This window comes from Rattus norvegicus, chromosome 12 (genome assembly GCF_036323735.1).
Source record: "Rattus norvegicus strain BN/NHsdMcwi chromosome 12, GRCr8, whole genome shotgun sequence".
Lineage (NCBI taxonomy): Eukaryota > Metazoa > Chordata > Mammalia > Rodentia > Muridae > Rattus > Rattus norvegicus.
Window position 1 is genome coordinate 8,440,575 of NC_086030.1, and position 27,900 is coordinate 8,468,474.

The window sequence follows — 27,900 nt, forward strand, 5'->3', positions numbered from 1 at the left end:
AGTATTCCATGGTGAAATGGACGGTTCTAAATGACCAAGCTGCAATTGTTCATTAACCAATTTAGTGGCAGCTTCTAATTTTTCAGAGGATAGATGCCATTGAGGAACCCATATTGCGTCCTCCATGAGCCAGGGTATGGGCATAGAACCCTCAATGGCATCTAGAAAAAACCCAGGCCTTGTTTATGGGGGTTTGCGACTGGTTCAATGGGCGTGAGACAGCCCTGTTCTAATCACCCTAGGCCTTTCCCTTCCTTATAGCCCATCCTTGACATCATGTGGGCCACTTGTGGGGGGTATTCGTTAGATAAGGTTAGTCCCATGGTCTGCATAACATCTCTCCCCCAAAGATTAACAGGTAGGGGAAGTACATAGGGAAAAAATTGTCCCTGTCGGCCATCGACAGTTGTCCAAGTTAGAGTGGCAGAGCTGATTTTAGGGCACGACTGGTAGCCTAAGCCTTGTAGCGAGTGAGAAGATCTTATGGTAGGCCATGATTGAGGCCACCATTTTGAGGAAATTATACTTTTATCAGCCCCAGTATCCAGAATGCCTTCAAATTTCTTTCTATTAATTTCTAAGCTCAATTTTGGGCGGTTGTTAAGATGAACCACCAAATATGCCAAATCATTACCAGTGGACCCCATGGGCCCCTTGGTATCCTGTATTGTGGTTTGGGAGCACGGAAGGAGTAATAACTGTGCTATTCTATCTCCTTCATTTATGGAAAAAACCCATCGGGACTTGAACAAAGAATCTGAATATCAAGAGAGTGCTGAGCTTCAACAAGGCCTGGATGGACTATCAGTCCTTGTAGGGCGAGAGATCCTCTCCCAAGGACAAGGCCTATGGTTCCTGGGGGCAAAGGCCCCACAGTCTGAGCAGGAATTGGCTGAATGCCCATCTGGGGCATTAGAAAGAAGTCGGAGGCGGCACACAGGTCCAATTTTGTGTCACCTCTTGGGGAGTCTCCTCTGTCAGGGTCATGGCTTTCTGAAAGCAGTTCCCATATCTTTGAGGGCTCTGGGACCGGGGGCCCAAGGATCCGTTTTTTGACATCTCATTAGGCTGAGCTTCTAAAGGAGGGAGCAGTTGCCCTTAATATCCCTCACTGAGTGGCACTGGTCAGGCCTATGGTAGCCCTTGCCACATCGGACACAGATAGTTGCAGGCCTCCTGTCTCCCTTGGTTATCCTACAGTCTCTTTTTAAATGGCCCACTTTTCCACATTGAAAACATGATCTTGTATCTGTCCCTTTAAGGGGGCGTCGCCGGGACTGGAGAATGGCGGCCGCCAAGCCTGCGTTAGTAAGGGGCCCGCCGAGTTCTCTGCAGACTCTAAGCCAATCCTGTAACCCTTTATTTTTCCTGGGGGCTATGGCTGCTCAGCATTCCTGGGTGGCTTGCTCAAAAATGAGCTGTTCTATAAGCGGCGCTGCTTGCTCCGCATCACCAAATATTCATCCTGCAGTCTCTGTCATTCTGGCTACAAAGTCTGAGAATGGTTCCTGAGGTCCCTGGATGATTCTGGTAAGTTGATTATCGGCCCCTCCTTTCTTAGTGAGTGCCTTCCAGGCCTTAATGGCTGAGCTGGAGACTTGAACATAAGCGCCCCAATGGTAATTAGCTTGGTCCGCTGCGAAGCGACCCTGTCCTGTCAAGAGTTCAAACATCCATTCTTGCTGCTCAGGCGTTAATGCCGTGGCATTAGCTCTGGCCTGTGTTTGAGCTGCCTCATACCAAAGCACCTTCCATTCCATATATTGGCCCATGTTAACGTGGGTCGCCTTTGCAATCATCTGCCAATCAGTGGGTGTCAAATAATTTAGGGCCAGCCTTTCAAGAATGGTTAGGGTGAAATTGGCTGTAACTCCATACTTTCTGACAGACTCCGCCAGCTCTTTTATTTGGTTATATTCGACTGGGGCATGAACCCGCTCACCCTCCTGTGTTTCAAAGACTGGGAACGTCATGCGCAGCTTCCTTCTCACTCTTTCGGGGACTAAAGAGAATGCGCAAGAGCGCACCTCATACGGAGGGGGCGCCGTTGGCTACTGCCGTGGCAGAAGCTTCCTATTACCTCCCTTTCGTTTCTCATGGTGATATCTCTCTTCCTCATATCTAGCTGCTTCCTCATCTAACTCGGCCTCCTCCTCTGAATCTAAGATTCCATTCTCAGAGCTATCAGAACTGTCGAGGTTCAGCGCTTCTAGCTCTTTCACAGGGTATATGCTGGCTCCCCGTCCCGGTTGCTGTGTAGAGAGGGAAGTGCCGGAATCTGAAAGCTTTAACCCTTCCTTGTCCGCGGACTTAACGGGAGGGCTCTTTTTCTTTCTCAGGACATCCTTTCTCTTGCGCGTGCCCAATCTCTCACTACGTTCAGTTTCTGACATGCTGTCCTGGACTACCTCGAGAGCGGTCTGTCCTCCTACCACTGCTGCCTTACATACTTCGTCTGCTAAGCAATTTTTGACTAGTTTCCATATGGCTTTAGTTCCTAGCCGCAGATCTTTCTCCGCCAATTTTCTGTCTAGGTCCCTTCCAAGTTTGTCCCATGAGGTGATTGTAAATGAGCCTGAACAGGCAAACCAGGGAGCCACCCTGTCCACTTCTTTCACAAAGTTTTTAAGTGTTCTTCCTCCAATTTTAATGTCCCTCTGCTTTAGCACCGTTTCCAAAGCTGTGATCACAGACTGTGAGGATCCCATGAGGGACCAAGAATGCCCGGCAGCTTATCTACGTCCGTCAGACAAGGCATGAGTAGAAACAGATACGCTGCTCTCTTATATAAAGGAGTCTTACGCGCACTTCCCGGGCGGTGCTATCATGTCCCTGCTCCCCAACAGTAAAGGGGAGCTGTGCGAAGCTCACTTATTTACGAGAGACTGAGACGCGCCTCCAGCTGCTGTCCTTTTAGCAGCAGAAACGGTGAAAACAGTACATAATAATAAGAAAGAGTAGGGTGGCTCCGAGAACAAATACCATGGCCTCGACAAATCCTTCCCAAGGCCCAGACCAAAGTCCAAGAAATGCATGCCTCTCTGAACGTATTTTTTACCTGCAGTTCTGAATCCTCCTTGTCACCAAGGGGTCTCCGAAGGTGCTGACGATGATGAGGTCTTTCTCCCGGGTTTCTGGCACCAAATGTCCCATGCTACGTCTTGCCAGCAAGAACGACGCAGGACACAAAGGATCCTTCTGCAGAAAAAGCTTTAATGCATCTTGAGAGCGAGAGCACAAGCTTACAATACAGAGACCCCAAGTGAGGGAAAGACCATCCCTTATATAGGAAACTATCCTTGCCTAGGAGGTGTCACTCTCTGGCTGGTCACTGCCAAACGTGCCAGATGATGTACCACAGCATACGTGTCCCCCTGAGTGAGGAATTTACCAGGCGCTTGCGTATTGCCCTTTTACTAGGTGCATCTTGCCGGATATCGGCGCCATCTTACAATGGAGAATGTGGGGGCGGCCCTCCACACATGGTGATCTGATAGGATGCCTGAGATTATTTCAGCCTTCTTGTATCTGTTGAGGCCTGTTTTGTGAACAATTATATGGTCAATTTGGGAGAAGATACCATGAGGTGCTGAGAAGAAGGTATATTCTTTTGTTTGAGAATGAAATGTTCTATAGATGTCTGTTAAATCCATTCCGTTCATAACTTCTGTTAGTTTTACTGTGTCTCTGTTTAGTTTCTGTTTCCTTTATCTTTTCATTAATAAGAGTGGGATGTTGAAGACTCCCACTAGGATTATGTGAGGAGAAATGTGGTCTTTGAGCTATAATAAAGATTTTTATGAATGTCGGTGCCCTTGCATTTGGAGAATAGATGTTCAGAATTGAGAATTCATCTTGGTAGACTTTTCCTTTGTTTAGGATAAAGTGTCCTTCTTTATCTTTTTGAATATCTTTTGGTTGAAAGTTAATTTTATTCGATATTAGAGTGGCTGTTTCTTGGGACTGTTTGCTTGGAAAATATTTTCTAGCAATAGTGTCTGTTTTTGTCACTGAGGTATATTTCCTATATGCAATTAAATGTTGGTTCCTGTACACATATCCAGCCTGTTAGTCTATGTCTTTTTATTGGCGAATTCAGTCCACTGATGTTCCATTTAGTCTTTTAAATGTAGGGCACTGAGCTATTTTCTGACACTTAATCTTTTTTATTATCTTTGATTTGTAGTATTGAAAAGTTCTGAGATTGTGGTGGTGTAACAATCATTAATTGTCTTACTCTTTCTGTGCTTCTTTGATGAGTGTTGTGCAATTGTTTTGTTTGTTGGTTGGTCACTGTATAGACCAGGCTGGCCTCAAATTCAGAGATCCACTTGGCTCTGCCTTACAAGGGCATAGGTTAAAGATGTGTGCTACACCACCCAACCGCACATCTGCCCTGATTGATATATTCTTCAAGTTTTAATTTTATACTTCCCCCATTCTATTCTTATCTTTTTGTGTGTATTTTATTTTATGTAAGGCTTCCTGGTGACTGTGTTCACTTAGATATGTTCTCCACTACTCTTTGTACTACATTTGACATGATAATATAAATATATTCTTCTTTGCACTTCTACCTCCAATGTTCCCATATACCTTTCATTCTCTCCTTCATATTCATGGTCTCTTATTTCATTAATAAAAACTGTATTAATGTATGTATATACAAACATATGTATATTTTTCCTATTAACGTCTCAGACCAGGTAATGCTACTTTTAAGTATTGTTTCAAAGTTCACTGTCTGATGCTGGACAACCAATTGGTGTGCTCTTCCCTGGAGAGGATAACCCCACACCCTGCTCATACAGTTCCTCAGTTGTCTGTAATTTTTTTTATTTTGTTTTGTTAATTCATTGTCAGATTCATTTATTTATGTATTTATTCATTTATTCATATTTCAAATGCTGTCCCACTTCTAATTCTACCTGACAGAGTCCCTCCCTCCATCTCCCCTCCTCATATACCCTAAGAGGATGTGGACCACCTTCAGTATCCCCACATCCTGGCCCATCAAGTATCTACATGATTAGGTACATTTTTTCTCACTGAAGCTGGACAAGGTAGTCTTGTTCGAGAATTGATACTACAGTCAGTCTATAGCTTTAAGGAGAGCCTCTGCTCCAGTTGTAGAGGGCCCACATGGACACTACTTCATATGAGCTGGGGGCATTGGACAAGTCTGTATATGGTGCACAATCAGTGGCTCAGTCTCTAAGAGCTCCACGGTGTCCATGTTTGTTGACTCTGTTGGGTTCCCTATGGAGTTTCTATCCCCTTCAGGGACTTCAATCATTCCCTTAAATCTTTCATAAGAATTCATGACATACATTCAAAATTTGGCAGTGGGTGTCTACAATAGTTTCAGTCACCTGCTGCATACAGTCGCTCAGAGTTGTAATAGGGTCCTATCTGCAAGCATAACAAAGTATCATTAATAGTGTCAGGGATTGGTGCTTGCACATGGGATGGGTTTCAAGTTGGACCAGGTACTGGTTGGTCATTCCTTCAGGCTCTGCTGTCTCTTTGTTTCCAGATAATTTTTATTTACATTTCAAATGTTATTCCCTTTCCTGGTTTCCTGGCCATAAGCCCCCTATCTCATTCCCCTCCATCCTTCTATGAGGGTATTTGCCCACTCCAACCCCCCTTGCCACCTCCTTACCCTTACATTCCCCCACACAGGGGATCCTTCACTTGGTCACATGGCAGAACCAAGGGCTTCTCCCCTTGGTGCCCGACAAGGCCATGCTCTGCTACATCTGCAGTTGAAGCTATGGGTCTGCCCATGTTTAGTCTTTGGGTAGGGATTTAGTCCCTGGGAGCTCTGATTGGTTGATATTGTTGTACTTATGGGGTTGAAAGCCCCTTCAGCTCCTTCACTCCTTTTTTAATCCTTCCAACAGGGACCCCATTCTCAGTTCAATGGTTTGCTGCTAGCATTCAAATCTTTATTTGTCACACTCTGGCTGAGCCTCTCAGGAAATGGGTATATCAGATTCCTGTCAGCATGTTTTTCTTGGCTTCATCAATATTGTCTAGTTTTGGTGGCTTTATTTATATATGGGCTGGATCCCCAGTTGGGACATGCTCAGAATGGCCATTCCTTCAATCTCTGCTCCAAACCTTGCCTCCATATCCCCTCCTATGAATATTTTTATTCCCCTTTTTAAGGAGGACTGAAGAATCTGCTCTTTGGTTGTCCTTCTTCTTGAGCTTCATGTAATCTGTGGATTGTATCTTGGGAAATTCAAGTGTTTGGGCTAATATCCACTTATCAGTGAGTACATAGCAGGTGTGTGTTTTTGTGATTGGTTTACCTTACTCAGGATGAAATTTTCTAGTTCCATCCATTTGTCCATGAATTTCATACTGTCATGGTTTTTGACAGCTGAGAATGTGGTGTAGATACACCACATTTTCTGTATCCATTCCTCTGGCAAATATATCTAGGTTCTTTCTAGCTTCTGGCTATTATAAATAAAGTTGCTATGAACATAGTGGACCATGTGTCTTTGATGTATGTTGGAATATCATTTGGGTATATGCCCAGCATTGGTTAGCAGTGTCCTCAGGTAGTGCAATGTCCAATTTTCTGAGGAACCTCCAAACTTATTCCCAGAAGTTGTACCAGCTTGCAATTCTCTTTCTCCACATCCTTGCCAACATCTGTTGTCACCTGAGTTTTGGTCTTAGCCATTCTGACTGGTGTGAAGTGAAATCTCAGGGTTGTTTTGATTTGCATTTCGCTGATGACTAAGAATGTTGAACATTTCTTTTGGTACTTCTCAGCCATTTGATATTCCTCAGCTAAGAATTCTTTGTTTGGCTCTGTACCCAATTTTTAATAGGGTTATTGGACTCACTGGACTCTACCTTCTTGAGGTCTTTGGATATATTAGATATTAGCCCTCTTTCAGATGTAGGATTGGTAAAGATCTTTCCCCAATATGTTGATTGCCATTTTGCCCTAATGACAGTGTCCTTTGCCTTAAAGATTTGCAGTTTTATAAAGTCCCATTTGTTGATTCTTGATCTTAGAGCATAAGCCACTGGTGCTTTGTTCAGAAAAATTTCCCCAGTGCCCATGTGTTCTAGGCTCTGCCCCACATTTTCTTTTATTAGTTTGAGTGTATCTGGTTTTATCTGAAGGTCCTTGATCCACTTGGACTTGAGCTTTGAACAGGTGATAAGAATTGGTCAACTTGCATTCTTCTACATGCTGTTCTACCATTTGTTGAAAATGCTATCTTTTATCCACTGGATGGTTTTTATTACATTGTCAAAGATGAAGTGACCATAGGTGTGTGGATTCAATTCTACTGGATCTTGAGTTCCATTCCATTGATCTATCTGCCTGTCTCTGTGCCAATACCATACACTTTTTATCACTGTTTCTCTGTAATACTGCTTGATGTAGGTATCAGGAATGGTGATTCCTCCAGAAGTTCTTTTATTGTTGAGGATAGTTTTCACTCTTCTGGGGTTTTTATTATTCCAAATGAACTTGCAAATTGATCTTTCCAACTCTATGAAGAATTGAGTTGGAATTTTGATGGGGAATGCATTTAATCTGTAGATTGCCTTTGGCTAAATGGCCATTTTTACTATATAAATCCTGTTATCCATGGGCATGGAAGATCTTTCCATCTTCTGATATCTTCTTCAATTTCTTTCTTCAGGGACTTAAATTTCTTGGTCTACGGATATTTCACTCACTTGGTTCGAGTCACAATGAGGTATTTTATATTATTTGTGACTATCATGAAATGTGTCCTTTCCCTAATTTTTTCTCAGTCTGTTTATCCTTTGAGTAGAGGAAGGCTGCCAATTCGTTTGAGTTAATTTCATACCCAGCCACTGTGCTGAAGTTAGGTATCAGGCTTATTACTTCTCTGGTCAAACATTTGGGGTCACTTAAGTATACTATCATTTCATCAGCACATAGTGTTAATTTGACTTTCCGTTCACGTTTGTATCTTTTTTACTTCCTTTTGTTGTCTGATTGTTCTGGCTAGGACTTTGAGTAGTATATTGAATAAATAGGGAAAGAGTGAGAAGGAGCACTAACCAATCCCTTCTATAAAAGTCAAAATTACACTTATACCTAAACCACACAATTACCCAACAAAGAGAGAACTTCAGACCAATTTCCCTTATGAATATCAACACAAAAGTACTCAATAAGATTTTCACAAACTGAATCCAAGAACACATCAAAAATGATCCTACGTCGTGATCAAATAGGTTTCATCCCAGGGATGAAGGGATGGTTCAGTATATGGAAATCCATCAACGTAATCCACTATGTAAATGAACTCTAAAAAAAAAACACATGATTATCTCATTAGATGATGAGAAATCATTTCACAAAATTCAACAGCCCTTCATTTTAAAACTCATGTAAAGACCATGAATTCAAAACTCATACCTAAATATAGAAAAAGCAATATACAGCAAACCAGTAGCCAGCATCAAACTAAATAACGAGAAACTTAAAGCAACCCCACTAAAATCAGGCACTAGACAAGGCTGTCCAGTCTCTCCCTGCTTATTCGGTCTCTGCTTTTATCTCTGCATTTCTTTTAGATAGGATGAATTTTGGGTAGAAATTTTATGGGTGGTTTTGTCTCTACTCTAGATCCTACCTTGTTACAGAAGGTGGCCTCGTCAAGTTCCATGTCCCCAGCTGTTAGGCATCTCAGCTGAAGTCACACATATTTACTCCTGGGAGGCTCCCCATCCCAGATCTCTGGAACTTCCTGCAGATTCCCACTATCCTCAAACCCCCCCAACATCTCTGGTCCTCTAGACCTCTCTCCTGTGTCTCCCCACACCTGATTCTACCCCCATCATCCTCCCCATTCACTCTCATATTCAGATCCCTCACTCACTCTGCCTCTTATGAATATTTTGTTCCCCATTTAAGTGAGATTCAAGCATTCTCTCTTGGGCCTCCTTTGTTATTAACTCCTTTGGATTTGTGGGGTATATCATGGGTATTCTGTACATTTCAGCTAATATCCACTTATCAGTGAATTCATACAATGCATGTCTTTGGGTCTGGGTTACCTCACTCAGGAGGATATTTTCTAGTTCCATTCATTGTCCTACAAAATTCACATCCTTATTCTAAATAACTGTATAGTATTTCATTGTATAAATGAACCATATTTTCTTTATCCATTCTTAGGTTGAGGGATGTCCCCATTGTTTTCACTTCCTGGCTATTATGAAGAAGTCTCCTATGAACATAGTAGAGCACATATCCTTGTAGTATGGTGGAGCAGTTTTTGAGTATATGTCCAGGAGCAGTATAGCTGGGTCTTCAGGTAGAACTATTTCCAACTTTCTAAGAAACCACAAGATTGAATTCCAGAATGTCTGTAAAAGTTTGTAATACCACCAACAATGGAGGAGTGTTCCCCCTCTTTCTAAACCATCACCACAATATGCTGTTGCATGAGCTTTTGATCATAGCCATTCTGATTCCTGTAAGGTGGAATCGTAGAGTTGTCTATATTCACATTAACTAAGGATGATGAACATTTTTAAGTGTTTCTTGGCCATAAGAAATTCCTCTGTTGAGAATCCTCTGTTTAGTTTTGTACTCCATTTTATAATTGAGCTATTTAGTTTGTTGGAGTCTAGGTTCTTAGTTCATTGTATAGTTTGGTTATTATTCCTCTGTCAGATGTATGATTAGTGACGATATTTCCCAATTTGTACACTGCCCATTTGATTTGTTGGCAGTGTCCTTTGCCTTACAGAAGTTTTTACGTTTCATGAAGTTCCATTTATTCTTTGTTGATCTTATAGTGTGAGCCATTGGTATTCTCTTCTGGAAATTGTCTCCTGTACCAATGATGTCAAGTTCTCTCTTCTATGAGATTTAGTGTATCCAGGTTTATGTTAAGGTTCTTGATCCGTTTGTACTTCAATTTTGTGCAGGATAATAATTATGGATCTATTTGCATTTGTCTACATATGCAGATATCTAGACTAGAACTATTTGTTCAAGATGTTTTTTTTTAAATTATATGTTTTGGTTTCTTTCTCAAAAATCAAGTGACCATAGGTGTGTGGGTTTATTTCAGGGACTTCAATTCCTTTCCATTGATCAACTGCCTGTTTCTGTAATGATACCATTCACTTTTATTACTATTGCTCTGTAATAGAGCTCACGGTCTGGGATAGTGATTTCTCCAGAAAGTTATTCACTGCTCAGGATTGTTTTCTAGATCCTGAAGTTGAGAATTGCTCTTTCAAGGTCTATTTAAAAATGTGTTGGAATTTTGATGGGAATCGCATTAAATCTGTAGGTTGCTTTTGGTAAGATGGCCATTTTCACTGTTAATCCTGCCAATTTATGAGCATGGGAGATAGTCCCATCTCCTGATATCTTCTTCAGTTTTGTTTTAGAGGGACTTGAAATTCTTGTCACACAGATCTTTCACTTGATTAATTAGAGTTACACCAAGATGTTTTAGATTATTTTTGGCTATTGTGTTTCCCTAATGTCTTTGTTGGCCGATTCATCAATGTATAAAGAAGGGATATTGATTTGAGTTAATTTTATATCAAGCAACTTTACTGAAATTATCAGCTGTAGAAGTTACCTGGTAGAATTTGAAGTTCACATATGTATACAATTATATAATCCGAGAATGGTAATACCTGACTCCCCTTTCCAATTTGTACCCCCTTGATCTCCTTTTGTTGTCTTATTACTCTAGCTAGAACTTCAAGTACTATGTTGAATAGATAGGGTAAGTTGACAGTCTTGTCCTGTCTCTATAGTGAAATGACTTCAAGTTCTTCTCCATTTAATGATGCTGGCTCTTCTCTTGCAGTTTATCATGTTCGGATATGTGTCTAGAATCTGTGATCTCTCCAAGCCTTTTAACATGAAGAAGTGTTGGATTTTGTTGAATGCTTTCTCAGCATCTAATGCAATGATTATGTGATTTTCCCTCCTCTGGATTTCTTTATAGAGTGGAATATGTTGATGGATTTCTGTATATTCATACTTGGGATGAAATCTACTTGATCATAGTGAATGGTGTTTTTGATGTATTCTTGGTTTCATTTTGTTAGAATTCTATTCAGTTATTTATGTTGATATTCAGAAGAAAAATTAGTCTGAAGTTCTCTTTTTTGAGTCTTTATGGTTTAGGTATCAGGATAACTGTGCCTAAAAGTATAAATGATGTAGTGTTATTCTGTTTCTAATTTTACAGCAATTTTTATTGGATGTTTTATTTATTTACATTTCAAGTGTTATCTTCATTTCTGGTTTCCCCTCTGGAAAGTCCCTATCCCATACTCCCTCCCACTCTTCTATGAGGAGCATTGAAATTAGCTCTTCTTTGAAAGTCTGGTAGAATTCTGCACTAAAACAATCTAGCCCTGGGTTTCTTTCTTTCTTTCCTTCTTTCTTTCTTTCCTTCCTTCCTTCTTTCTTTCTTGTCCATTTATTTCTTTATTTCTTTTCTTTTCTTCTCTTTTTTGTTTTGTTTGTTCTTTGCGAGACTTTTAATGGCTGTTTCTATTTCCTAAGGGTTTGAGACTGTTTAGATAATTTACCTGTTCTTGATTTACTTTGGTATGTGGTATCTGTCTAGAAAATCATCCATTTCACTTATATTTTCCAGTTTTATGGAGTAGGCTTTTTACAGTTATACCTAATGAGTTTTTTTAATTTCCTCAGTTTCTGTTGTTATGTAATTCTTTATGAAGGATTAGATCTCATGCCCTTTTCCATCCAGCGTAGCACATTTGTTGCTATCATCTTTGTTCAGCTCATTTTGGGCAGTTGCACTGGTGAGACATTATGGGTGTAGCTTCTGACATTAATAATAGCCACAATCCCACAGCGAATTCTGATCCTTTGGCTTTTATATTCTGTCTGTCCCGTCTTTCTCAATATATCTTGATCGTTATGTGTTATGGTATTTTAGGGATCCATCTGTCCATCCATTTGTACTGGCTCCACAGCTGTGCATTTTGATTGGTTGTGATTTCCTGTAGTGGTCTCCAAGTATTGCAAAAAGACATTTTCTTGATGTGGGATGAAGGCTACACTTATCTGTGGGTATATGAGCAAATGTATTATATCGTTGCTAAGGATTTTGCTAATTTATTAAATTCGTGGCTGGAGATTCTCCTACAATAAACATGACGTCCCTAGTACTGAGTAGTTAGTTATCTGTTTTCCATACCAGGCATGGTTTCCGTCTCATTTAACAAGTCTAAGTCCACTTAGGAAGCTGTTGGTTACCAAAAAAAGCTATCCAACACCATTATTACACTTTTAGAGTTATTCTGTCATGCCTGGAGTTGATGTGTTTCATAGGCATCATGGCTGGGTAGGGCTGTTGGTTTCTAACTTCCTTTGAAAGCTTGCATGCTATCCTGTGGTACTGTGAAAGCTAGTCCTCAGGGAATACAAATTCATATCAGTTCCACTTGAGGGATCTCCTTGCCATTTTTGCAGCATACAGTGTCTTTAGCAATGGTGAATGTTGGGGGACAGTTTTGTGCAGTCTATATTCAGATGCTGTTTTCCATTCACAGATATCTTGTTGTAGTCTGGACAGCAGAGTCAACCATCTCCAGTCTATGTGTTATATAAAATTGTTATATAAAATCTCTGATTGTTTTATCGACAGCTAATTGGACAATGGCCTGTGCAGAAAAGAATAGGCCAGGACTTTCCATCCAAGCAGGTTTTCCCAAAGAGACAGAAGATTAGGGAGAGAGGAGAAAAGGAAAAGGGGAAAGGACCATGTGGATGGACAGGGATGATTTTCCATGAAGTCATTGGAAGAAATGAGTCAGGTAGACACATATGGACCAGAGTGAGCCAGTACATAACCAGATGGCTAGTAATGGGGCATATGTCTGGGGAATAGCAGCTTGTCAGGTTAGGATACCTCAGAACCTGTCCAGTTTAGTGCTTGCACCTTGCTAATAAGAATACCATGTCTCTGTATCTGTTATTCAGGTGCTAAAGAAGGCTAGAACAGATGTAGAAATTCCTGGAGTTACTCAGGTACATGGGAGGCAAAGAAAACCCTCAAGAATTACTTTTACAGGGGATATACCATGTATCTCTGAGAGTGCTGCAACAAAAAGCAATAGAAATAGTCTAAACTTTGAAACTTTCTTGGACAACCCTGGCCAACAACTCAAAAGATGGCTTCTTCCATCTGATATTGTGGTTTTGTTATTCAAGATCATTAAATATGGTCTCTTCTAATTCCATCTAATTCCTTTCAAATTCATAATTTTATTTTTTACAGCTAAATAGTGTTCTATTTGTCAGATGTAGGACATTTATGTTGTCTCAATTTCATAGCTATTGTGAATGGAGCAGTAATGAGAAAGTACTTCTAGAGTAGGTCGTTAAGTCCTTTGGACACATTCCAAAGAGTGATAGAGCTGAATCATATGATAGATTCATTTTTTTTCGGAGCTGATTCATTTTTACCTTGTTGAGAGTATTCCACACTGATATTCTTAGTGGTGATACTAGTTTCCAGTCCCACAGTCAGTAGGTTTTGCCTTTTCCCCAAGAGCCCTAAAGCTTGATGCTTGTTCCATGGGGCATTTCCATTCTGAGTTGGGTTAGACAAAATCTCAAACCTATTTAATTTGCATCTCTCTAATTTCCAGAGATGTCAAACCTTTTTCAAAATATTTTAGTCACTTTTAATTTATTTGTATTTGTATGCATTGGTGTTTTATCTACATATCGGTCTGAGGATGTCAGATCTTCATGCTATGGTCAGTTGTGAGCTGCAATGTGCAAGCTGGGAATTGAACCTAGGTTCTCTGGAAGAGCAGTCAGTGCTCTCAAACACTGAGTCATCTCTTCAGCCTAAACTTAGTCAATTTATTTTTATTGTTTCATTTTTTCTTTTTCTTTTTTTCAGAGCTGGGGACCGAACCCAGGGCCTTGTGCTTCCTAGGCAAGCGCTCTACCACTGAGCTAAATACACAACCCCTCATTTTTATTTTTAATTGTATTTCATTGTATGGGGAACTCTCTATTCATGTCCCAAACCATTTTTGATGAGTCATTTGTATTTTTTTTAATTTGGGGGGAGGAAATGTTATTTATTACATTTTTTTTAGTTCTTTATATGCTGTCAATCCTAACCTTCTGCCACATGAATAGCTGACAAAGATTCTCTCCCACTCTGAAAGCTTCCTCTTCATTTAGGTGTTCACAAGGGTTTGAGATATATTAGGTCCCAGTTGTGAATCATTGGCCTTAGTTTTTGGAAAAATAAAGTCATATTTTGAAAGTCCTTTCCTATACACATGTCATATTGGCTGCTGCCTTGGATTTCTTCTAAGAGTTTGACTGTTTCAAGTTTAGTGTTTAAGACTTTGATCCATTTGAAGTTAGTTCCTGTGCAGCATGAAAGATACAGAGCTCATTTTCTTCTAAACATGGACAGGCATTTTTGCTGGCACTGTTTGTTTCTTTTCTCCAATTTTTCAATTTTTGTAAAATATTAAGTAGCTGAAGTTACATATATGCATTTTCGGGTCTTCAGCTTTGTTTAATTGGTGTACATGTCAAGTTTTGTGTCAATAACTTTTTAATTTGTTACTTTGACTCTGTAACATATCTTAAGATTTGGAATTGCAATCCTTTCAGCATGTTTTCCATTCAGGGTAATCTTTTTATCTACGACCTTTTGTGGCTTCATAGAAAATTTAGAATAGTCCTATTGCTGTGAAGAGTAAGTTGGGGACTTTAGTTGAGGTTGCATTGAAGCTGTACATAGATTAATGAAATGGTTATTTTCATGATATTAAATTTACGCATCTTTCCTCATGTGATATCTTTCCATCGGTTACTGCTTTTGATGCGGAAGAGTCAATAACAATAACAAATACAGTAATTTCATAAAAATATTGAGGTGAATTTTCACTAGAAGACACTTGCAGGTTTTTCTTGTTTCCCTACCATGGTTCAGAAACAGCATCTCTGGAGTACTGATTAGAGAAAATATCCTTCACAAATATAGCACCCATGATTAATTAGTAAAATGAGGAGTAAAGTAGGAGTGTGTTGTTGTAAAAATATAAAAATAAAAATAAAAAAAGTAACGGTGTCTTTTTACCCCACTAGGTCCGCACCTCGGTGCCCCAGATATCTGCTAGGTATCTTGGCGGAAACACATCCCAGCCGCACAGTTTCCTACACTCAAACCCCCACATAAAAGAACATACAAAACAATAATCTTAGATCCAATTGGTAAAATATAATTGCCCACTTAAACACACAAAGCCCGGTACTATCCATCCCTTGAGAACATTAATAACAACATGCAAATACACAGAGCAGAATCTTAACATCACCTGCCATGGCTTCTCTCCCTCTCCTCCGACTCGTCTCTCCTCTCCCCTAGTCTCCTCCTCTTCCTTCAAACTTCTCTCCCACCCATCCTTCCTTCTCCTCCAATGACAGGCCTCCTTCTATCCTGTACCTGCCCCTCACCAGTACTTTACAAATTCAATGGAGGTGGCTCTGGTGAACCTTGACTAGGCAGCTGTCCTTGGGGCAGTGGAATTAGCATCAAAATACAGTAACTTCAGGGCAAACCACAACAGGAATGAGAAGCATAGTACATGTTTTACAGGCATGAATAATACTAGATAAAATGTCTCACAGTAGTACACCAAGACATTGACAGGGGTGTATTCTACCCAGGCAATCATCTCCAGGATGCCCAGAAAGAATCTCAACTCCTGTGCCTCTGTTCGGCTTCCATATGCTCACTTGTTTATGTTCCAGCCATCAAGCCACCCACAGTGTGCCTGTCTGTACAATCGTTTGACACGTTTCTACCTGCTGTTCTAGATTCTGGCTAGAAGGGACAGAATCTCATTGGCTGCTACCCTTGTGCTTGACCTGGTGCAGGCCAGATGGTGAAACTTGGTGCTAACTTGCATATTCCTTTGAAAAGAAAATTGCCAATAAGCTTATTTCTTTTTTCCTTATTTATTTTATGCTAAAAATAGAGTCTATTGTTCCTTACTGGGACTCTTTCATTGAGTCTTTCAGAAGCAACTTTTAATCCACCACCATATGCAGCAATCTCATAAACCATGAATATACTTTTTAAATTTTATATTTCCAATTTATGGAAAAGAATTTTCTCATCTTCTGTATGTAACAAAAGCACATTCATTACTAATGTATAAATGCTGTGTGTTTTCATTATTGACAATATATTCAGGATGAGATTAGAAGTTTATATCAGAGACACAATTGGGTATTACTTTTGAATTTGTGGTGATGTACACTGGTGTGGTGTGGTTTGTACAAGTAAAAACAACTCACCTCATGGCATTGTAGCAATATGTCTGCCAATGACAAACCTCCAATGACTAACTTCCTTTCCTTTAAAATTATGTTTTGCTTTTCATTATTTGTATGAATACACAAATATCTACCTGTTGAGTGAAGGTGCCCAAGGAGGACAGAAGGGGCAGTTTTGAGCCATGTAATATTGGTTGTGGGAACCAAAATCAGCACCTCAGCAAGAGGTGCTCTTATACTCTTATACATGCTATTATACTGAGCAATCGTCCCAAGCCCTAGATCTCTCCTATTAAAGGCTTCACCATGTTCAAGTCACAGCACATATTAAAGCTCATCACCATTCATTGGACATGTCATGTACAATCAATAGCAACGTCCAGTTATTTATGGATAAAAGACTATGTTCATTAATGATCCAATTCCATGAGCAATATGCTTATTAGAGTAGTAGACAAAAATCAGAATATAACCTACACATATGTGATTTTCCTCAGACTCCCAGGTCTGTATGCAGTGAAAGTTGTGGTCCTGGATTTAGAAAAACCCTCCTAGAAGGAAAAAGGATCTGTTGTTTTGACTGCATTCCATGCCCAGAGAATGAAATTTCCAATGAGACAGGTAAGTGTGTGCTGTATGGAGAAATTCTCTACTTCTAACTAATAGGTCATTTTTTATGAGAACTGAGGGCATCTGAACTCAGATTCTCACATTTACTGTAAAGGCTTTACATAATGAGCCATCTCACTAGCCCAAGTTTTTTTATTAATAAGAAAATGAGTGTTAGCAAAGTTTAGTGGTGCACCTTCTTACTTCATTCAGGAGGCAGAGATAAGCAGATGTCTGAGTTTACAACCAGCATGATTTTCATAACAAATCCCAAGACAGCCAGGGCTACATAGTAAGAACTTGTTTTAAAAATAATTTTATTGCAAATAAATTGCCTTCAAAGAAATATCTTTGATTGTTATCACAGGGCTTAGTGGACTCATTAGTGTTACTCTCTGTGTCTTCTGAAGTTATGTACAATATACAAAGAATGACTAGGTGCTTTCGTACTCTCATTCACACTCTCATCCAGGTTTCAATACACAAGAGGTGATTGGCAGAAGTGATTTGACTGTGATAGTAGCTAATATTCCTCTCTCTTACACACTGGGAGTAGCTGGTGGGGGATTGGGAATGAGACAGATAAATATTATGTTGTCCTAGTGGATGTTTCTGCAGATATCTCTGGATATGGTCAAAGGTGACAGATCTTCAAATATCTCTGGTGGAAGAGGGAAGGAGGACACACATGGTATCCTCATTAGAATTCTCACACTTCCTTCCAGGCTTAAAACATAGGCAGCTCTCACATCAAAACAATCATCCACCATGATCAAGTAGGCTTCATCCCAGGCATGCAGGGATGGTTTAATATATGGAAAACCATCAACGTGATCCATTATATAAACAAACTGAAAGAACAAAACCACATGATCATTTCATTAGATGCTGAGAAAGCATTTGACAAAATTCAACACCCCTTCATGATAAAAGTCCTGGAAAGAATAGGAATTCAAGGCCCATACCTAAACATAGTAAAAGCCATAAACAGCAAACCAGTAGCTAACGTTAAACTAAATGGAGAGAAACTTGAAGCAATCCCATTAAAATCAGGAACTAGACAAGGCTGCCCACTCTCTCCCTACTTATTCAATATAATTCTCGAAGTCCTAGCCAGAGAAATCAGACAAGAGGAGAACAAAGGGATACAGATTGGAAAAGAAGAAGTCAAAATATCACTATTTGCAGATGATATGATATTATATTTAAGTGATCCCAAAAGTTCCACCAGAGAACTACTAAGCCTGATAACAAACTTCAGCAAAGTGGCAGGATACAAAATTAACTCAAACAAATTGGCAGCCTTCCTCTACACAAAAGAGAAACAAGCTGAGAGAGAAATAAGGAAATGGCACCCTTCACAATAGTCCCAAATAATATAAAATACCTCAATGTGACTTTACCCAAGCAAGTGAAAGATCTGTATGATAAGAACTTCAAGTCTCTGAAGAAAGAAATTGAAGAAGATTTCAGAAGATGGAAAGATCTCCCATACTCATAGATTGGGGGATTAATATAGTAAAGTGGCCATTTTGCCAAAAGCCATCTACAGATTCAATGCAATCCCCATCAAAATTCCAACCCAATTCTTCATAGGAGAGGCAAAACAATTTGCAAATTCATCTGGAATAACAAAAAAATAGGATAGCTAAAACTATCCTCAACAATAAAAGGACTTCCGGGGGAATCACTATCCCTGAACTCAAGCAGTATTACAGAGCAATATTGATAAAAACATGAATGGTATTGGTACAGAGACAGGCAGATAGACGAGTGGAACAGAATTGAAGACCCAGAAATGAACCCACACACCTATCGTAACTCCATTTTTGACAAAGGAGCCAAAACCATCCAATGGAAAAAAGATAGTATTTTCAGCAACTGGTTCTGGTTCAACTGAAGGTCAGCATATAGAAGAATGCAGATCAATCCATTCTTATCATGCTGTTCAAAGCTTAAGTCCAAGTGGATCAAGGACCTCCACATCAAACCAGATACAATCAAACTAATAGAATAAAAAGGTGGTGAAGAATCTTGAACACATGGGCACTGGAGAAAATTTCCTGAACAACACACCAATGGCCTATGCTTTAAGATCAAGAATTGACAAATGGGATCTCACAAAACTACAAAGCTTCTATAATGCAAAGGACACTGTTGTTAAGACAAAACGGCAACCAACAGATTGGAAAAACACCTTTACCAATACTACAGCTGATAGAGGGCTTATATCCAAAATATACAAAAAATTAACAAAGTTAGACTGTACGGAGCAAATAGCCCTATTAAAAATGTGGTTCGGAGCTAAACAAAGAATTCACAGCTGAGGAATGCTGAATGGCTGAGAAGCTAAAGAATTGTTCAACATCTTTAGTCACAAGGGAAATGGAAATCAAAACAACCCTGAGATTCCACCTCACACCAGTCATAATGGCTAAGATTAAAAACTCCAGAAACAGCAGATGCTGGTGAAGACGTGGAGAAAGAGGAACACTCCTCCATTGTTGGTGGGATTTCAGACTGGTACAATCACTCTGGAAATCAGTCTTGAGGTTCCTCAGAAAATTGGACATTGAAATACCTGAGGTCCTAGCTAAACCTCTCTTGGGCATATACCCAAAAGATGCCCCAACATATAACAAATACACATGCTCCACTATGTTTTTATTTATAATACCCAGAAGCTGGAAAGAACCCACATTCCGTCCAACAGAGGAATGGATAGAGAAAATAAATATGGTACATCTACACAATGGAATACTACACCTCTATCACAAACAATGACTTTATGAAATTCATTGAGAAATGAATGGAACTGGAAAGTATCATCCTCACCGAGGTAACCCAATCACAGAAAGCATACATGGTATGCACTCATTGATAAGTGGATATTATCCCAAATGTTCGAATTACCCTAGATGCACAGAACACATGAAATTCAAGAAGGATGACCAAATGAGGATGCTTAACTCCTTCTTTAAAATGGGAACAAGAATACCCTTAGGAGGGGATAGGGAGGCAAAATTTAGAACACAGCCTGAAGGAACGCCCATTCAGGGCCGGCCCCACACTACATATAAAGCCCCCAAACTAGATAAGATGGATGAAGCAAAGAAGTGCAGGCTGACAAGATCCAGATGTAGATCTCTCCTGGGAGACAAAACCAGAATATGGCATGAACAAAGGCGAATGTGAGCAGCAAAACACTGAACTGGAAATGGGACCCTTGTTGAAGGAATGAGAGAAAGGACTGAAAGAGCTTGAAAGGGCTAGAGACTCCATTTGAAAAACAATGCCAACGAACCAGAGCTTCCAGGGACTAAACCACTACCCATAGGCTATACATGGACTGACCCTGGGCTCCAACTGCATACGTACCAATGAATAGCCTAGTAAGGGTATCAGTGGAAGGGGACGCCCTTGGTCCTGCCAAGGCTGGATCCCTAATGATAAGGGATTCTTGGGGGGAGTTAGGTTATGGTGGGAGGATTGGGAGGGGAACATCTGTATAGAAGGGGAGAAGGAAAGGTTAGGGGAATGTTGGCCTGGAAACCAAGAACGGAAATGACTTTTGAAATGTAAATAAGAAATAGCCAATTTAATAAAGATGGAAAAAAGTGAAAATGATCTACGCTGTACAGGTGCACCATGGAATCACAACATCAGCTACGATGTTGTCTCCCCGGTTTCCCTGCCCTCTCCTTCTATCTCTTTCTCTTCCCTTTAGCTTTTTTTTCTGCCCATCCTTCCTTCTCATCCAATGACAGGCCTCATTCTATCCTGCACCAGCCCTCACCTGTATTTTACAAATTAAATGGGGAGAAGTTTCTGGTGAAGTCACTTGAGTCCTGAATACATGACTAGGCAGCTGTTCTTGGGGCAGTGGAATTAGCATCAAAATACAGGTAATTCCAGAGCAAAGCACAATATGTCTGCAATAATTTCTCACTCTTGAAATCATCCCACACATGATCAGAAGATATCCCACAACTGTGTCATTTCCAATATCTTAGGATCTCCAACGTAATCTGAACTTCACCTTCACAGCTTCACTCAGTGGTCTCTTTGGGGCTCAATCAGGGATACCCCTAAAATAATCCTGATAATTTACTTAGCTATGGAGGAAGGCTTCAGTGCTCCTTTCATGGATTCTTCACTCTAAATACAGAACAATTTGGATGTAACTGCAACCATTCCAATATTTGCTGTGACTGGATAATGGCCCCCTCATACAACTACATCTTTAATTGGCTTTCTGTTGTCAATGGTTTCTTTCACTGCTTAACTTTTCTTTCATTTCTTTCCACAATTTGGAACCTTAGCTGGGTGAGATCTTGAGGTTACCACTCCCTAGGTTTTTTTTAATATATTATCTCCTGGAACACTGGTCTTATCTCCATTACATTTTCAGGTGTTCATAATCTCCTCAAACCATACATTTTGGTTTGCTCAAATTGCTTCTTTTCATTATAGATCTTCATGAAGTTGACCACAACAACCATGCAGCATTCAATCCGAAATTGTCTTGAAATCTCTTCTACCAGTGCTATTAATCTAAATTTCTTCAATTTAGCCTTAGACAGATCATCTTTCTCTCTCTCTCTCTCTCTCTCTCTCTCTCTCTCTCTCTCTCTCTCTCTCTTTCTTTCTTTCTTTCTTTCTTTCTTTCATTTTTGGACAAAGCCAGAAAGCTGCCACATTCTTCTCCAAAATATCATGAGAACAATCTCTAGGCTAGTTCATAATATTCTTCTCCTGTGAAGGCTCTTCAGTCAAGCCATTATAATCTACATTGCTCTCTGCACTGTCTTCTGTGCTCTAACGAAGATAGCACATTAAGACCCACTTAAATCATCCAACCACTATTCTGGTCCAAAATCCAAAAGTCTTCCACATTCCTACAACAAACATGGTCAGCCCAGCCACAGCAACACCTCAGTCCTGTTATTAACTGCTTGATCATCAATCTACCGCTGTGATAATCCACACTGACTTTGACAACTCCTATAAAAGAAAGCACTTGTTAGAACTTAAATTCAAAGGTTTAGTACATTATCATCATTATAGGCTGCTAGGTGGCACAGGTAGTCATAGTGTTGAAGAAATAGCTCAGAGTTCTACATCTGGATCTGCAGACAAGAAGAGAGCCACTGGGCCTGACTTTGGCTTTTGAAAGCCTCAATGTCTATACCCCTCACCCCCAACTCCCCATAACACTCTTCCTCTGACAAGACCATGCCTTCTAATCTTTCTCAAGTCTGTCATTCACTGATGACCAAGTATCCAAATATATGAGCCAAGGGAGGTATTCTTATTCAAACCACCACAACACACATGGCACACACACGGAAAATGAGAAGACAACTGTGGGAGATCAGTTCTCTCCTTTCACATTTTTTCAAGTCCAGGAATGAAACTCAAGTTGTCAGGCCTGCAGAGCAATGCTTCCCCCAAATAAACAATCTTGCCAGAGCCTCCAACTGGATAATTTTAGTTAAAACTATGATTCCCTCACCACTGGCACCATTCAGCTTCTACCTGAGTATGCTGATGTACATTAGAATTAGATTTCAGGGCATCTTCTATGAAGGTTCAGAGTGTTTTGTGGGACCTTGCATTCTTAGTACCTGGATAGACTTTACAGATGGGAAACCCAAGTTTGCTACATTCTCAAACACAGTGGTGGTGCTGATGGTAGTAGTAGAGTGGGGTGAGGAGTAGGATGTGCATACAAACAAGTGTGTATCGCTCTCCACCTTCTTTTTTGAGACAAGATCTTTCACTGAAACTGCATGCTTGTAATCTGGCTACAATAGCTAGCTAGAAAGACCTTCCTTTCTTTGTCAAACTAGTTCTGAGATCATAGGTGCTTAGAGTTGCACTTGCACTTTTAAATGAGTGCTGGTAATTGAACTCAAGTCCCTCATACTTACATGCATACATCTAACTAAGATTTTTTTCCAGTCCCCTTGGTGGAATTAGTCTATGATCCACTCCCACTTTATCCCACTTTAATAATTTACCTTGACACAGCTGGCACCCTGTCCCTTCTCAGCATCTATTTCATACAGAACATCAGATTCCCCTCTGATGCTTTGATTCTAGGACCTGCCATTCAAAAATATTTTTAATGTGATCTTTGTAGTTTTATACATGGATCCTCCCTTTTTCACCTCTCAATTTCATGTCATCTTTAATTTTTTGTTTGTTTGATGGGTGTTCATTTTTATAACTCACTAAATCCAATCAGTGCTGCTAAAACACACATCTACTAGAAAATGGTGGACTTACCAGGAACATCACAGAAGGTAATTGACTTTCTTTCCCCTAAAACCATAACCTTCTTATAGCCTCAGCTAGAATGGGACCACATGAGCCCCTCCCTGATCCATATGAAAATGTTAGCCATCTGATCTTATACAAGTCTTCTTTAGGCAAGCGCATCTGCTCTGAGTTAATGGGTACAGTTGCCACATCACGCCCAGAAGCCTTCCTGCAATATTCCTCCTCACCGTTTTGCTCTTACACTCCTTCTAACTCCTCTTCAATGATGGTCCCTACGTTTTGTGAGGAGGGATGAGATATACATATCCCATCCAAAAGTTTGGTTTACTGGGGTTGTTTCTGGAGAATTTCCCCTTCTCTTTGGCTTTTTACTCTAGAGTGGAGGGGAAGTGACATTCTCACTTCTTTACATTTTGTTGTTGGTCTATGTTGAGCTCAGCTGAATCTTTTGTAAATCTAACATTAACTGTCTTTTAACAATTCATAGGCCAAAGAAGAGAGAACTGAAATGGGGGGATGGCGAAGTAAATTAAGTACTTACCCATGAGCCTGGGAACTTTGGTAAATTTCTAACAATTGTGAACCTCGCTTTTCACCCAGGGCTGCTGTCCATTGGCTGTCAAGGACATAGGGTGTGGGGGTGTTGTGGACAGGATCCAGAGGATGTGAGTACAGAGAGACAAAATGAATTCAGGAATCAACTTCACTCAACTTTATTTGGGGTGAACAGAGTTATACAGATATTAGAGAATGGGTTAGGAATTCAAAGGTAGATATGTATTAATGGTTGGGGTAGGAATGATTCTAGGCAGGTTCTTATAAGGAAAGTGGAAGGTGAACATATAATCTGGACATAGGATATGACCATACTCAGTTTTTTTGGAGTTACAGGCAGTAAGTTCTAATTGGAGAGCTTTTCCATACATGGTAGATTGCAACCTTAATAGTAGGATTTGCCAACAGAAAAATCACATAAAAAGCCAGGTGTGGTGGTGGACTGTGTCTATAACCCCAGTACTGGGAAGGCAGAAATACAAATCCCTGGCACTCCCTGGCCAGCCAAACTAGACTAATCAGCAATACCTGGACAGTTCACACATTACAAAGCAAATTAGATGGCTCATGAGGAATGTACCTTAAGTTGACCCCTGGGTAACACATGTAGAAATACATACAGGCTGCATAAATATTCATGCACACATATGCATCAACAAAACTAAAAATATTCACTTATTTACACAGAATATAAAGACTCCAAGATTGAAAATACCACTGCCCAATAGTGGCAAATTTCACCAAATTTGTTACTGTTCTAAATTTAGAGAAAGAGAGTCCATGTGAGTGGGAGTGCATGTACCATGTTGCACATATGGAATTGGGGAGCCAGTCATCACTTGACTCTTTTGCTTGAAACTATGTCTCTCCACAGATGCATTAGATAGGCTAGATGTCCCATGAGCTCCCAAGACAAATTCTATCTCTGTGTCTCATCTCACTATAGGGTGGCCCTGGGATTACAGATATTTGTGCTTCTATGTCCAGCCTTTACCTGGGTCCTGGACATCCAAACTCACATCATCAGGCTTGGGCAGAAAGTGAATTTACCTGGTGACCATTGGTCCCCAGCACAGGAAGTGCTAACTATGACGGCAATATTGTAACCAAAATGAGGCTGTGTAGTGTACATTCCTAAGTTTCTGGTGGTGTCAGAATCTTCGGACCAATTTATCATTGAATTAGGAGGAGAAATCATAACTTTGTCCGCGTCACAATGTTGCAGTCACATTAGTCCCTGCACAACATTTATTTGATATCGGAAGTAACAGAGGAAGGCTATCAGGTTAACCTACTCAAATAAGAGGGTCTGTGAGCAAAAGAATAATGATCATGAAATAACAAAAATGTACATTTTCACCAGATGTGGATCAGTGTATACAGTGTCTAGACCATCAATACGCCAACACAGCACAAAACCACTGCCTCCAAAAGTCTATGACCTTCCTGGATTATGAAGACCCCATAGGGATAGGTCTGTCCTGCATAGCCTTGTGCTTCTTTGCACTATCATCTCTAGTTCTTGGCATCTTTCTGAAGCAGAAGAACACTCCCATTGTGAAGGCAAATAACCGCACTCTCACCTATGTCCTGCTCATTGCCCTTAACTTCTGTTTTCTCTGCTCTTTTCTCTTCATTGGCCATCCCAACACAGCCACTTGCATCCTGCAACAGACCACATTTGCAGTGGTGTTCACTGTGGCTGTTTCCACTGTTTTGGCCAAAACGATTACTGTGGTTCTGGCCTTCAAGATCACCGCTCCAGGAAGAAGAATCAGGTGGTTGTTGGTAACACGGGCACCTAACTTCATAGTACCCATCTGTACCTTGATCCAAATTATCTTGTGTGGAGTCTGGCTGGGAAACTCCCCTCCATTCATTGACACAGATTCACGCTCTGAACATGAACATATTATCATCATGTGCAACAAGGGCTCAGTCACTGCCTTCTACTGTGTGCTGGGTTACCTGGGGGCTCTAGCCCTGGGAAGCTTCACCTTGGCTTTCTTGGCCAGGAACCTACCTGACACCTTCAATGAAGCCAAGTTCCTGACATTCAGCATGCTGGTGTTCTGCAGTGTCTGGGTCACCTTCCTCCCTGTCTACCACAGTACTAAGGGGAAGGACATGGTAGTTGTGGAGGTCTTCTCCATCTTGGTCTCCAGTGCAGGACTTCTAGGCTGTATCTTTGCCCCCAAGTGCTACATTATTTTGTTAAGACCACAAAGGAACTCTCTTCAGGGTCACAGGGACAAAATACATTATAATTATAAGACTTACTAAATTTTTATTAATTTTCAAGTCAATACATATATTTTGTTCCTACTCATCCCCCTCACAAACTAATAATCCTATCCCCTCTGTCTACCCTTGTTCCTTATCTTAAAACAATCTTTATTTCTATATTCATATATGTTTCATTGCCCTGTTCTTTCCCAGCTCCCAGACTTTCTTCCCTCTCAGTTATTTTCTACTTTCATGTTGCTGGAGAGACAGAGAGAGAGAGAGAGAGAGAGAGAGAGAGAGAGAGAGAGAGAATGAATGCCAGTTTCCAGTTTTTTCTCTTGGTTTATCACACTTTTGGATCATCAGGTGTGAGGGATACTTGGAACAATAAACTTTTATTGAACCAGAAGAGAGGCACTAGAAGAAAGAAAATCTTTTACCCAAGTTGATACACATCAATGTACATAAATTCATATACAAATTCATGAACATATAATCATATATCTTAATGCATTCTGGTTGGTGTCAACTACTTACTTATCCCATAAATATATATTTACAGACACACACACACACACACACACACACACACACACACACACATGTCTATATTTACGTATGAATAAGGAACAAAAGAACAAGAACAAGGGCTAAATTAATTAAACCCAGGGCTGTAAAAAATTGTTCTCTCTGGTAAAACTAAGCCTGTCTTGCTGTTAAAAGAAAGTCCGGTTAAGACCCCTGAGCAGGAGAAGACTGCGTACACTTTCTACACTCTCTGCAGCTTCTTCTGTATCTCTCTGTGCATTCTGTGTATTGCTCTCTTAATTTTTAAGTTCCCTTTTAAATTCCAAGTTATTCTACTGGGCTATCCTTCTCCTTCCTCCTAATTTTGCAGTCTCCTCCAGCTCTGATGTGATGCCATGCAATGTGATCATTCTTAATTTCTACCTGTTTCAAGGGAATGAATCACATGGTTAATTTTTTTAACACATCTTGGAATGTGTTCTAACTTGTAAATGCATGCTTACTGTTTCAGAAGCAATTAACTCGTGATATATACATTATGGTAACCATATTAGTTAGTAGTGGAAATCTTTCCTAAAATATAATCCCTTCAGCCTTCCCTAGAAGGACTTATCCATCATAGAATTACAATCCATGCTTTACAGATGAGAAACCATCACAGGAAAATTACCTGCTTGTTTTTAGACTTTTCTACATGTCTCCTAGCTGTAGACATTTTTGTTCTTATTTTTTGTTTTGTTTTGCTTTGCATTGCTTTGTTTTTTTTCAAAAAGGAGCACATGAATTTGGAAGTAGATGGATAATAGGCTACAAAACTGGATGACAGATAATGGGAATTAATTTGAACAAAACACATTATACACATTTATAAAATTCTGAAACAATGAAAACTGTTTAATAAAAAAAGAATATTGTTCTTAATAATGTAAAACATTAATTTTAAAAATCCTTATAAAAAATACCACATGCAGAGTTGAGCCTGTTCATGGTTTTCAAACAACACTTAGTTATTGGTAAAGATACAGCAGACATAATAAGATAAACAAAACAATCTTAACTAATACTGCATAAACAGAGTATGAAAGGCAAGGTTTGTGCTTACAACAATGTCTATTCTCTTCAGTTCTTTCACTTATGATGAATGTGGTATAGTTATTAAAATGACTATAATAAATTTAAAAATGAAATACAACAAAATCAACTGTATTCTTATCACCCAACTTGCAAAAATCTAAATTCCAAGTAGATCAAAGACGTTATCTCCAACCTGAAACTCACAAATCCAAGGAAACTTCTGAAGATAAAATTATTGAAAAGAATGATTCTGAAAGTTATATTAGCAATAACAACTCCTG

At 39.9% G+C, this 27,900-nt stretch overlaps 1 protein-coding gene across 1 annotated transcript in view; it reads left to right on the forward strand.

Moving 5' to 3' along the window:
- Nucleotides 1-26,074, forward strand: part of LOC120093129 (vomeronasal type-2 receptor 116-like) — a 99,708-nt gene extending 73,634 nt beyond the window's left edge. The window contains exons 5-6 of the mRNA XM_039089912.1: nucleotides 16,840-16,963; nucleotides 25,155-26,074. Coding sequence (XP_038945840.1) covers nucleotides 16,840-16,963; nucleotides 25,155-26,074 — 1,044 coding nt within the window. The remainder of the gene's footprint in view (nucleotides 1-16,839; nucleotides 16,964-25,154) is intronic.
- The last annotated feature ends 1,826 nt before the right edge of the window (nucleotides 26,075-27,900 follow it).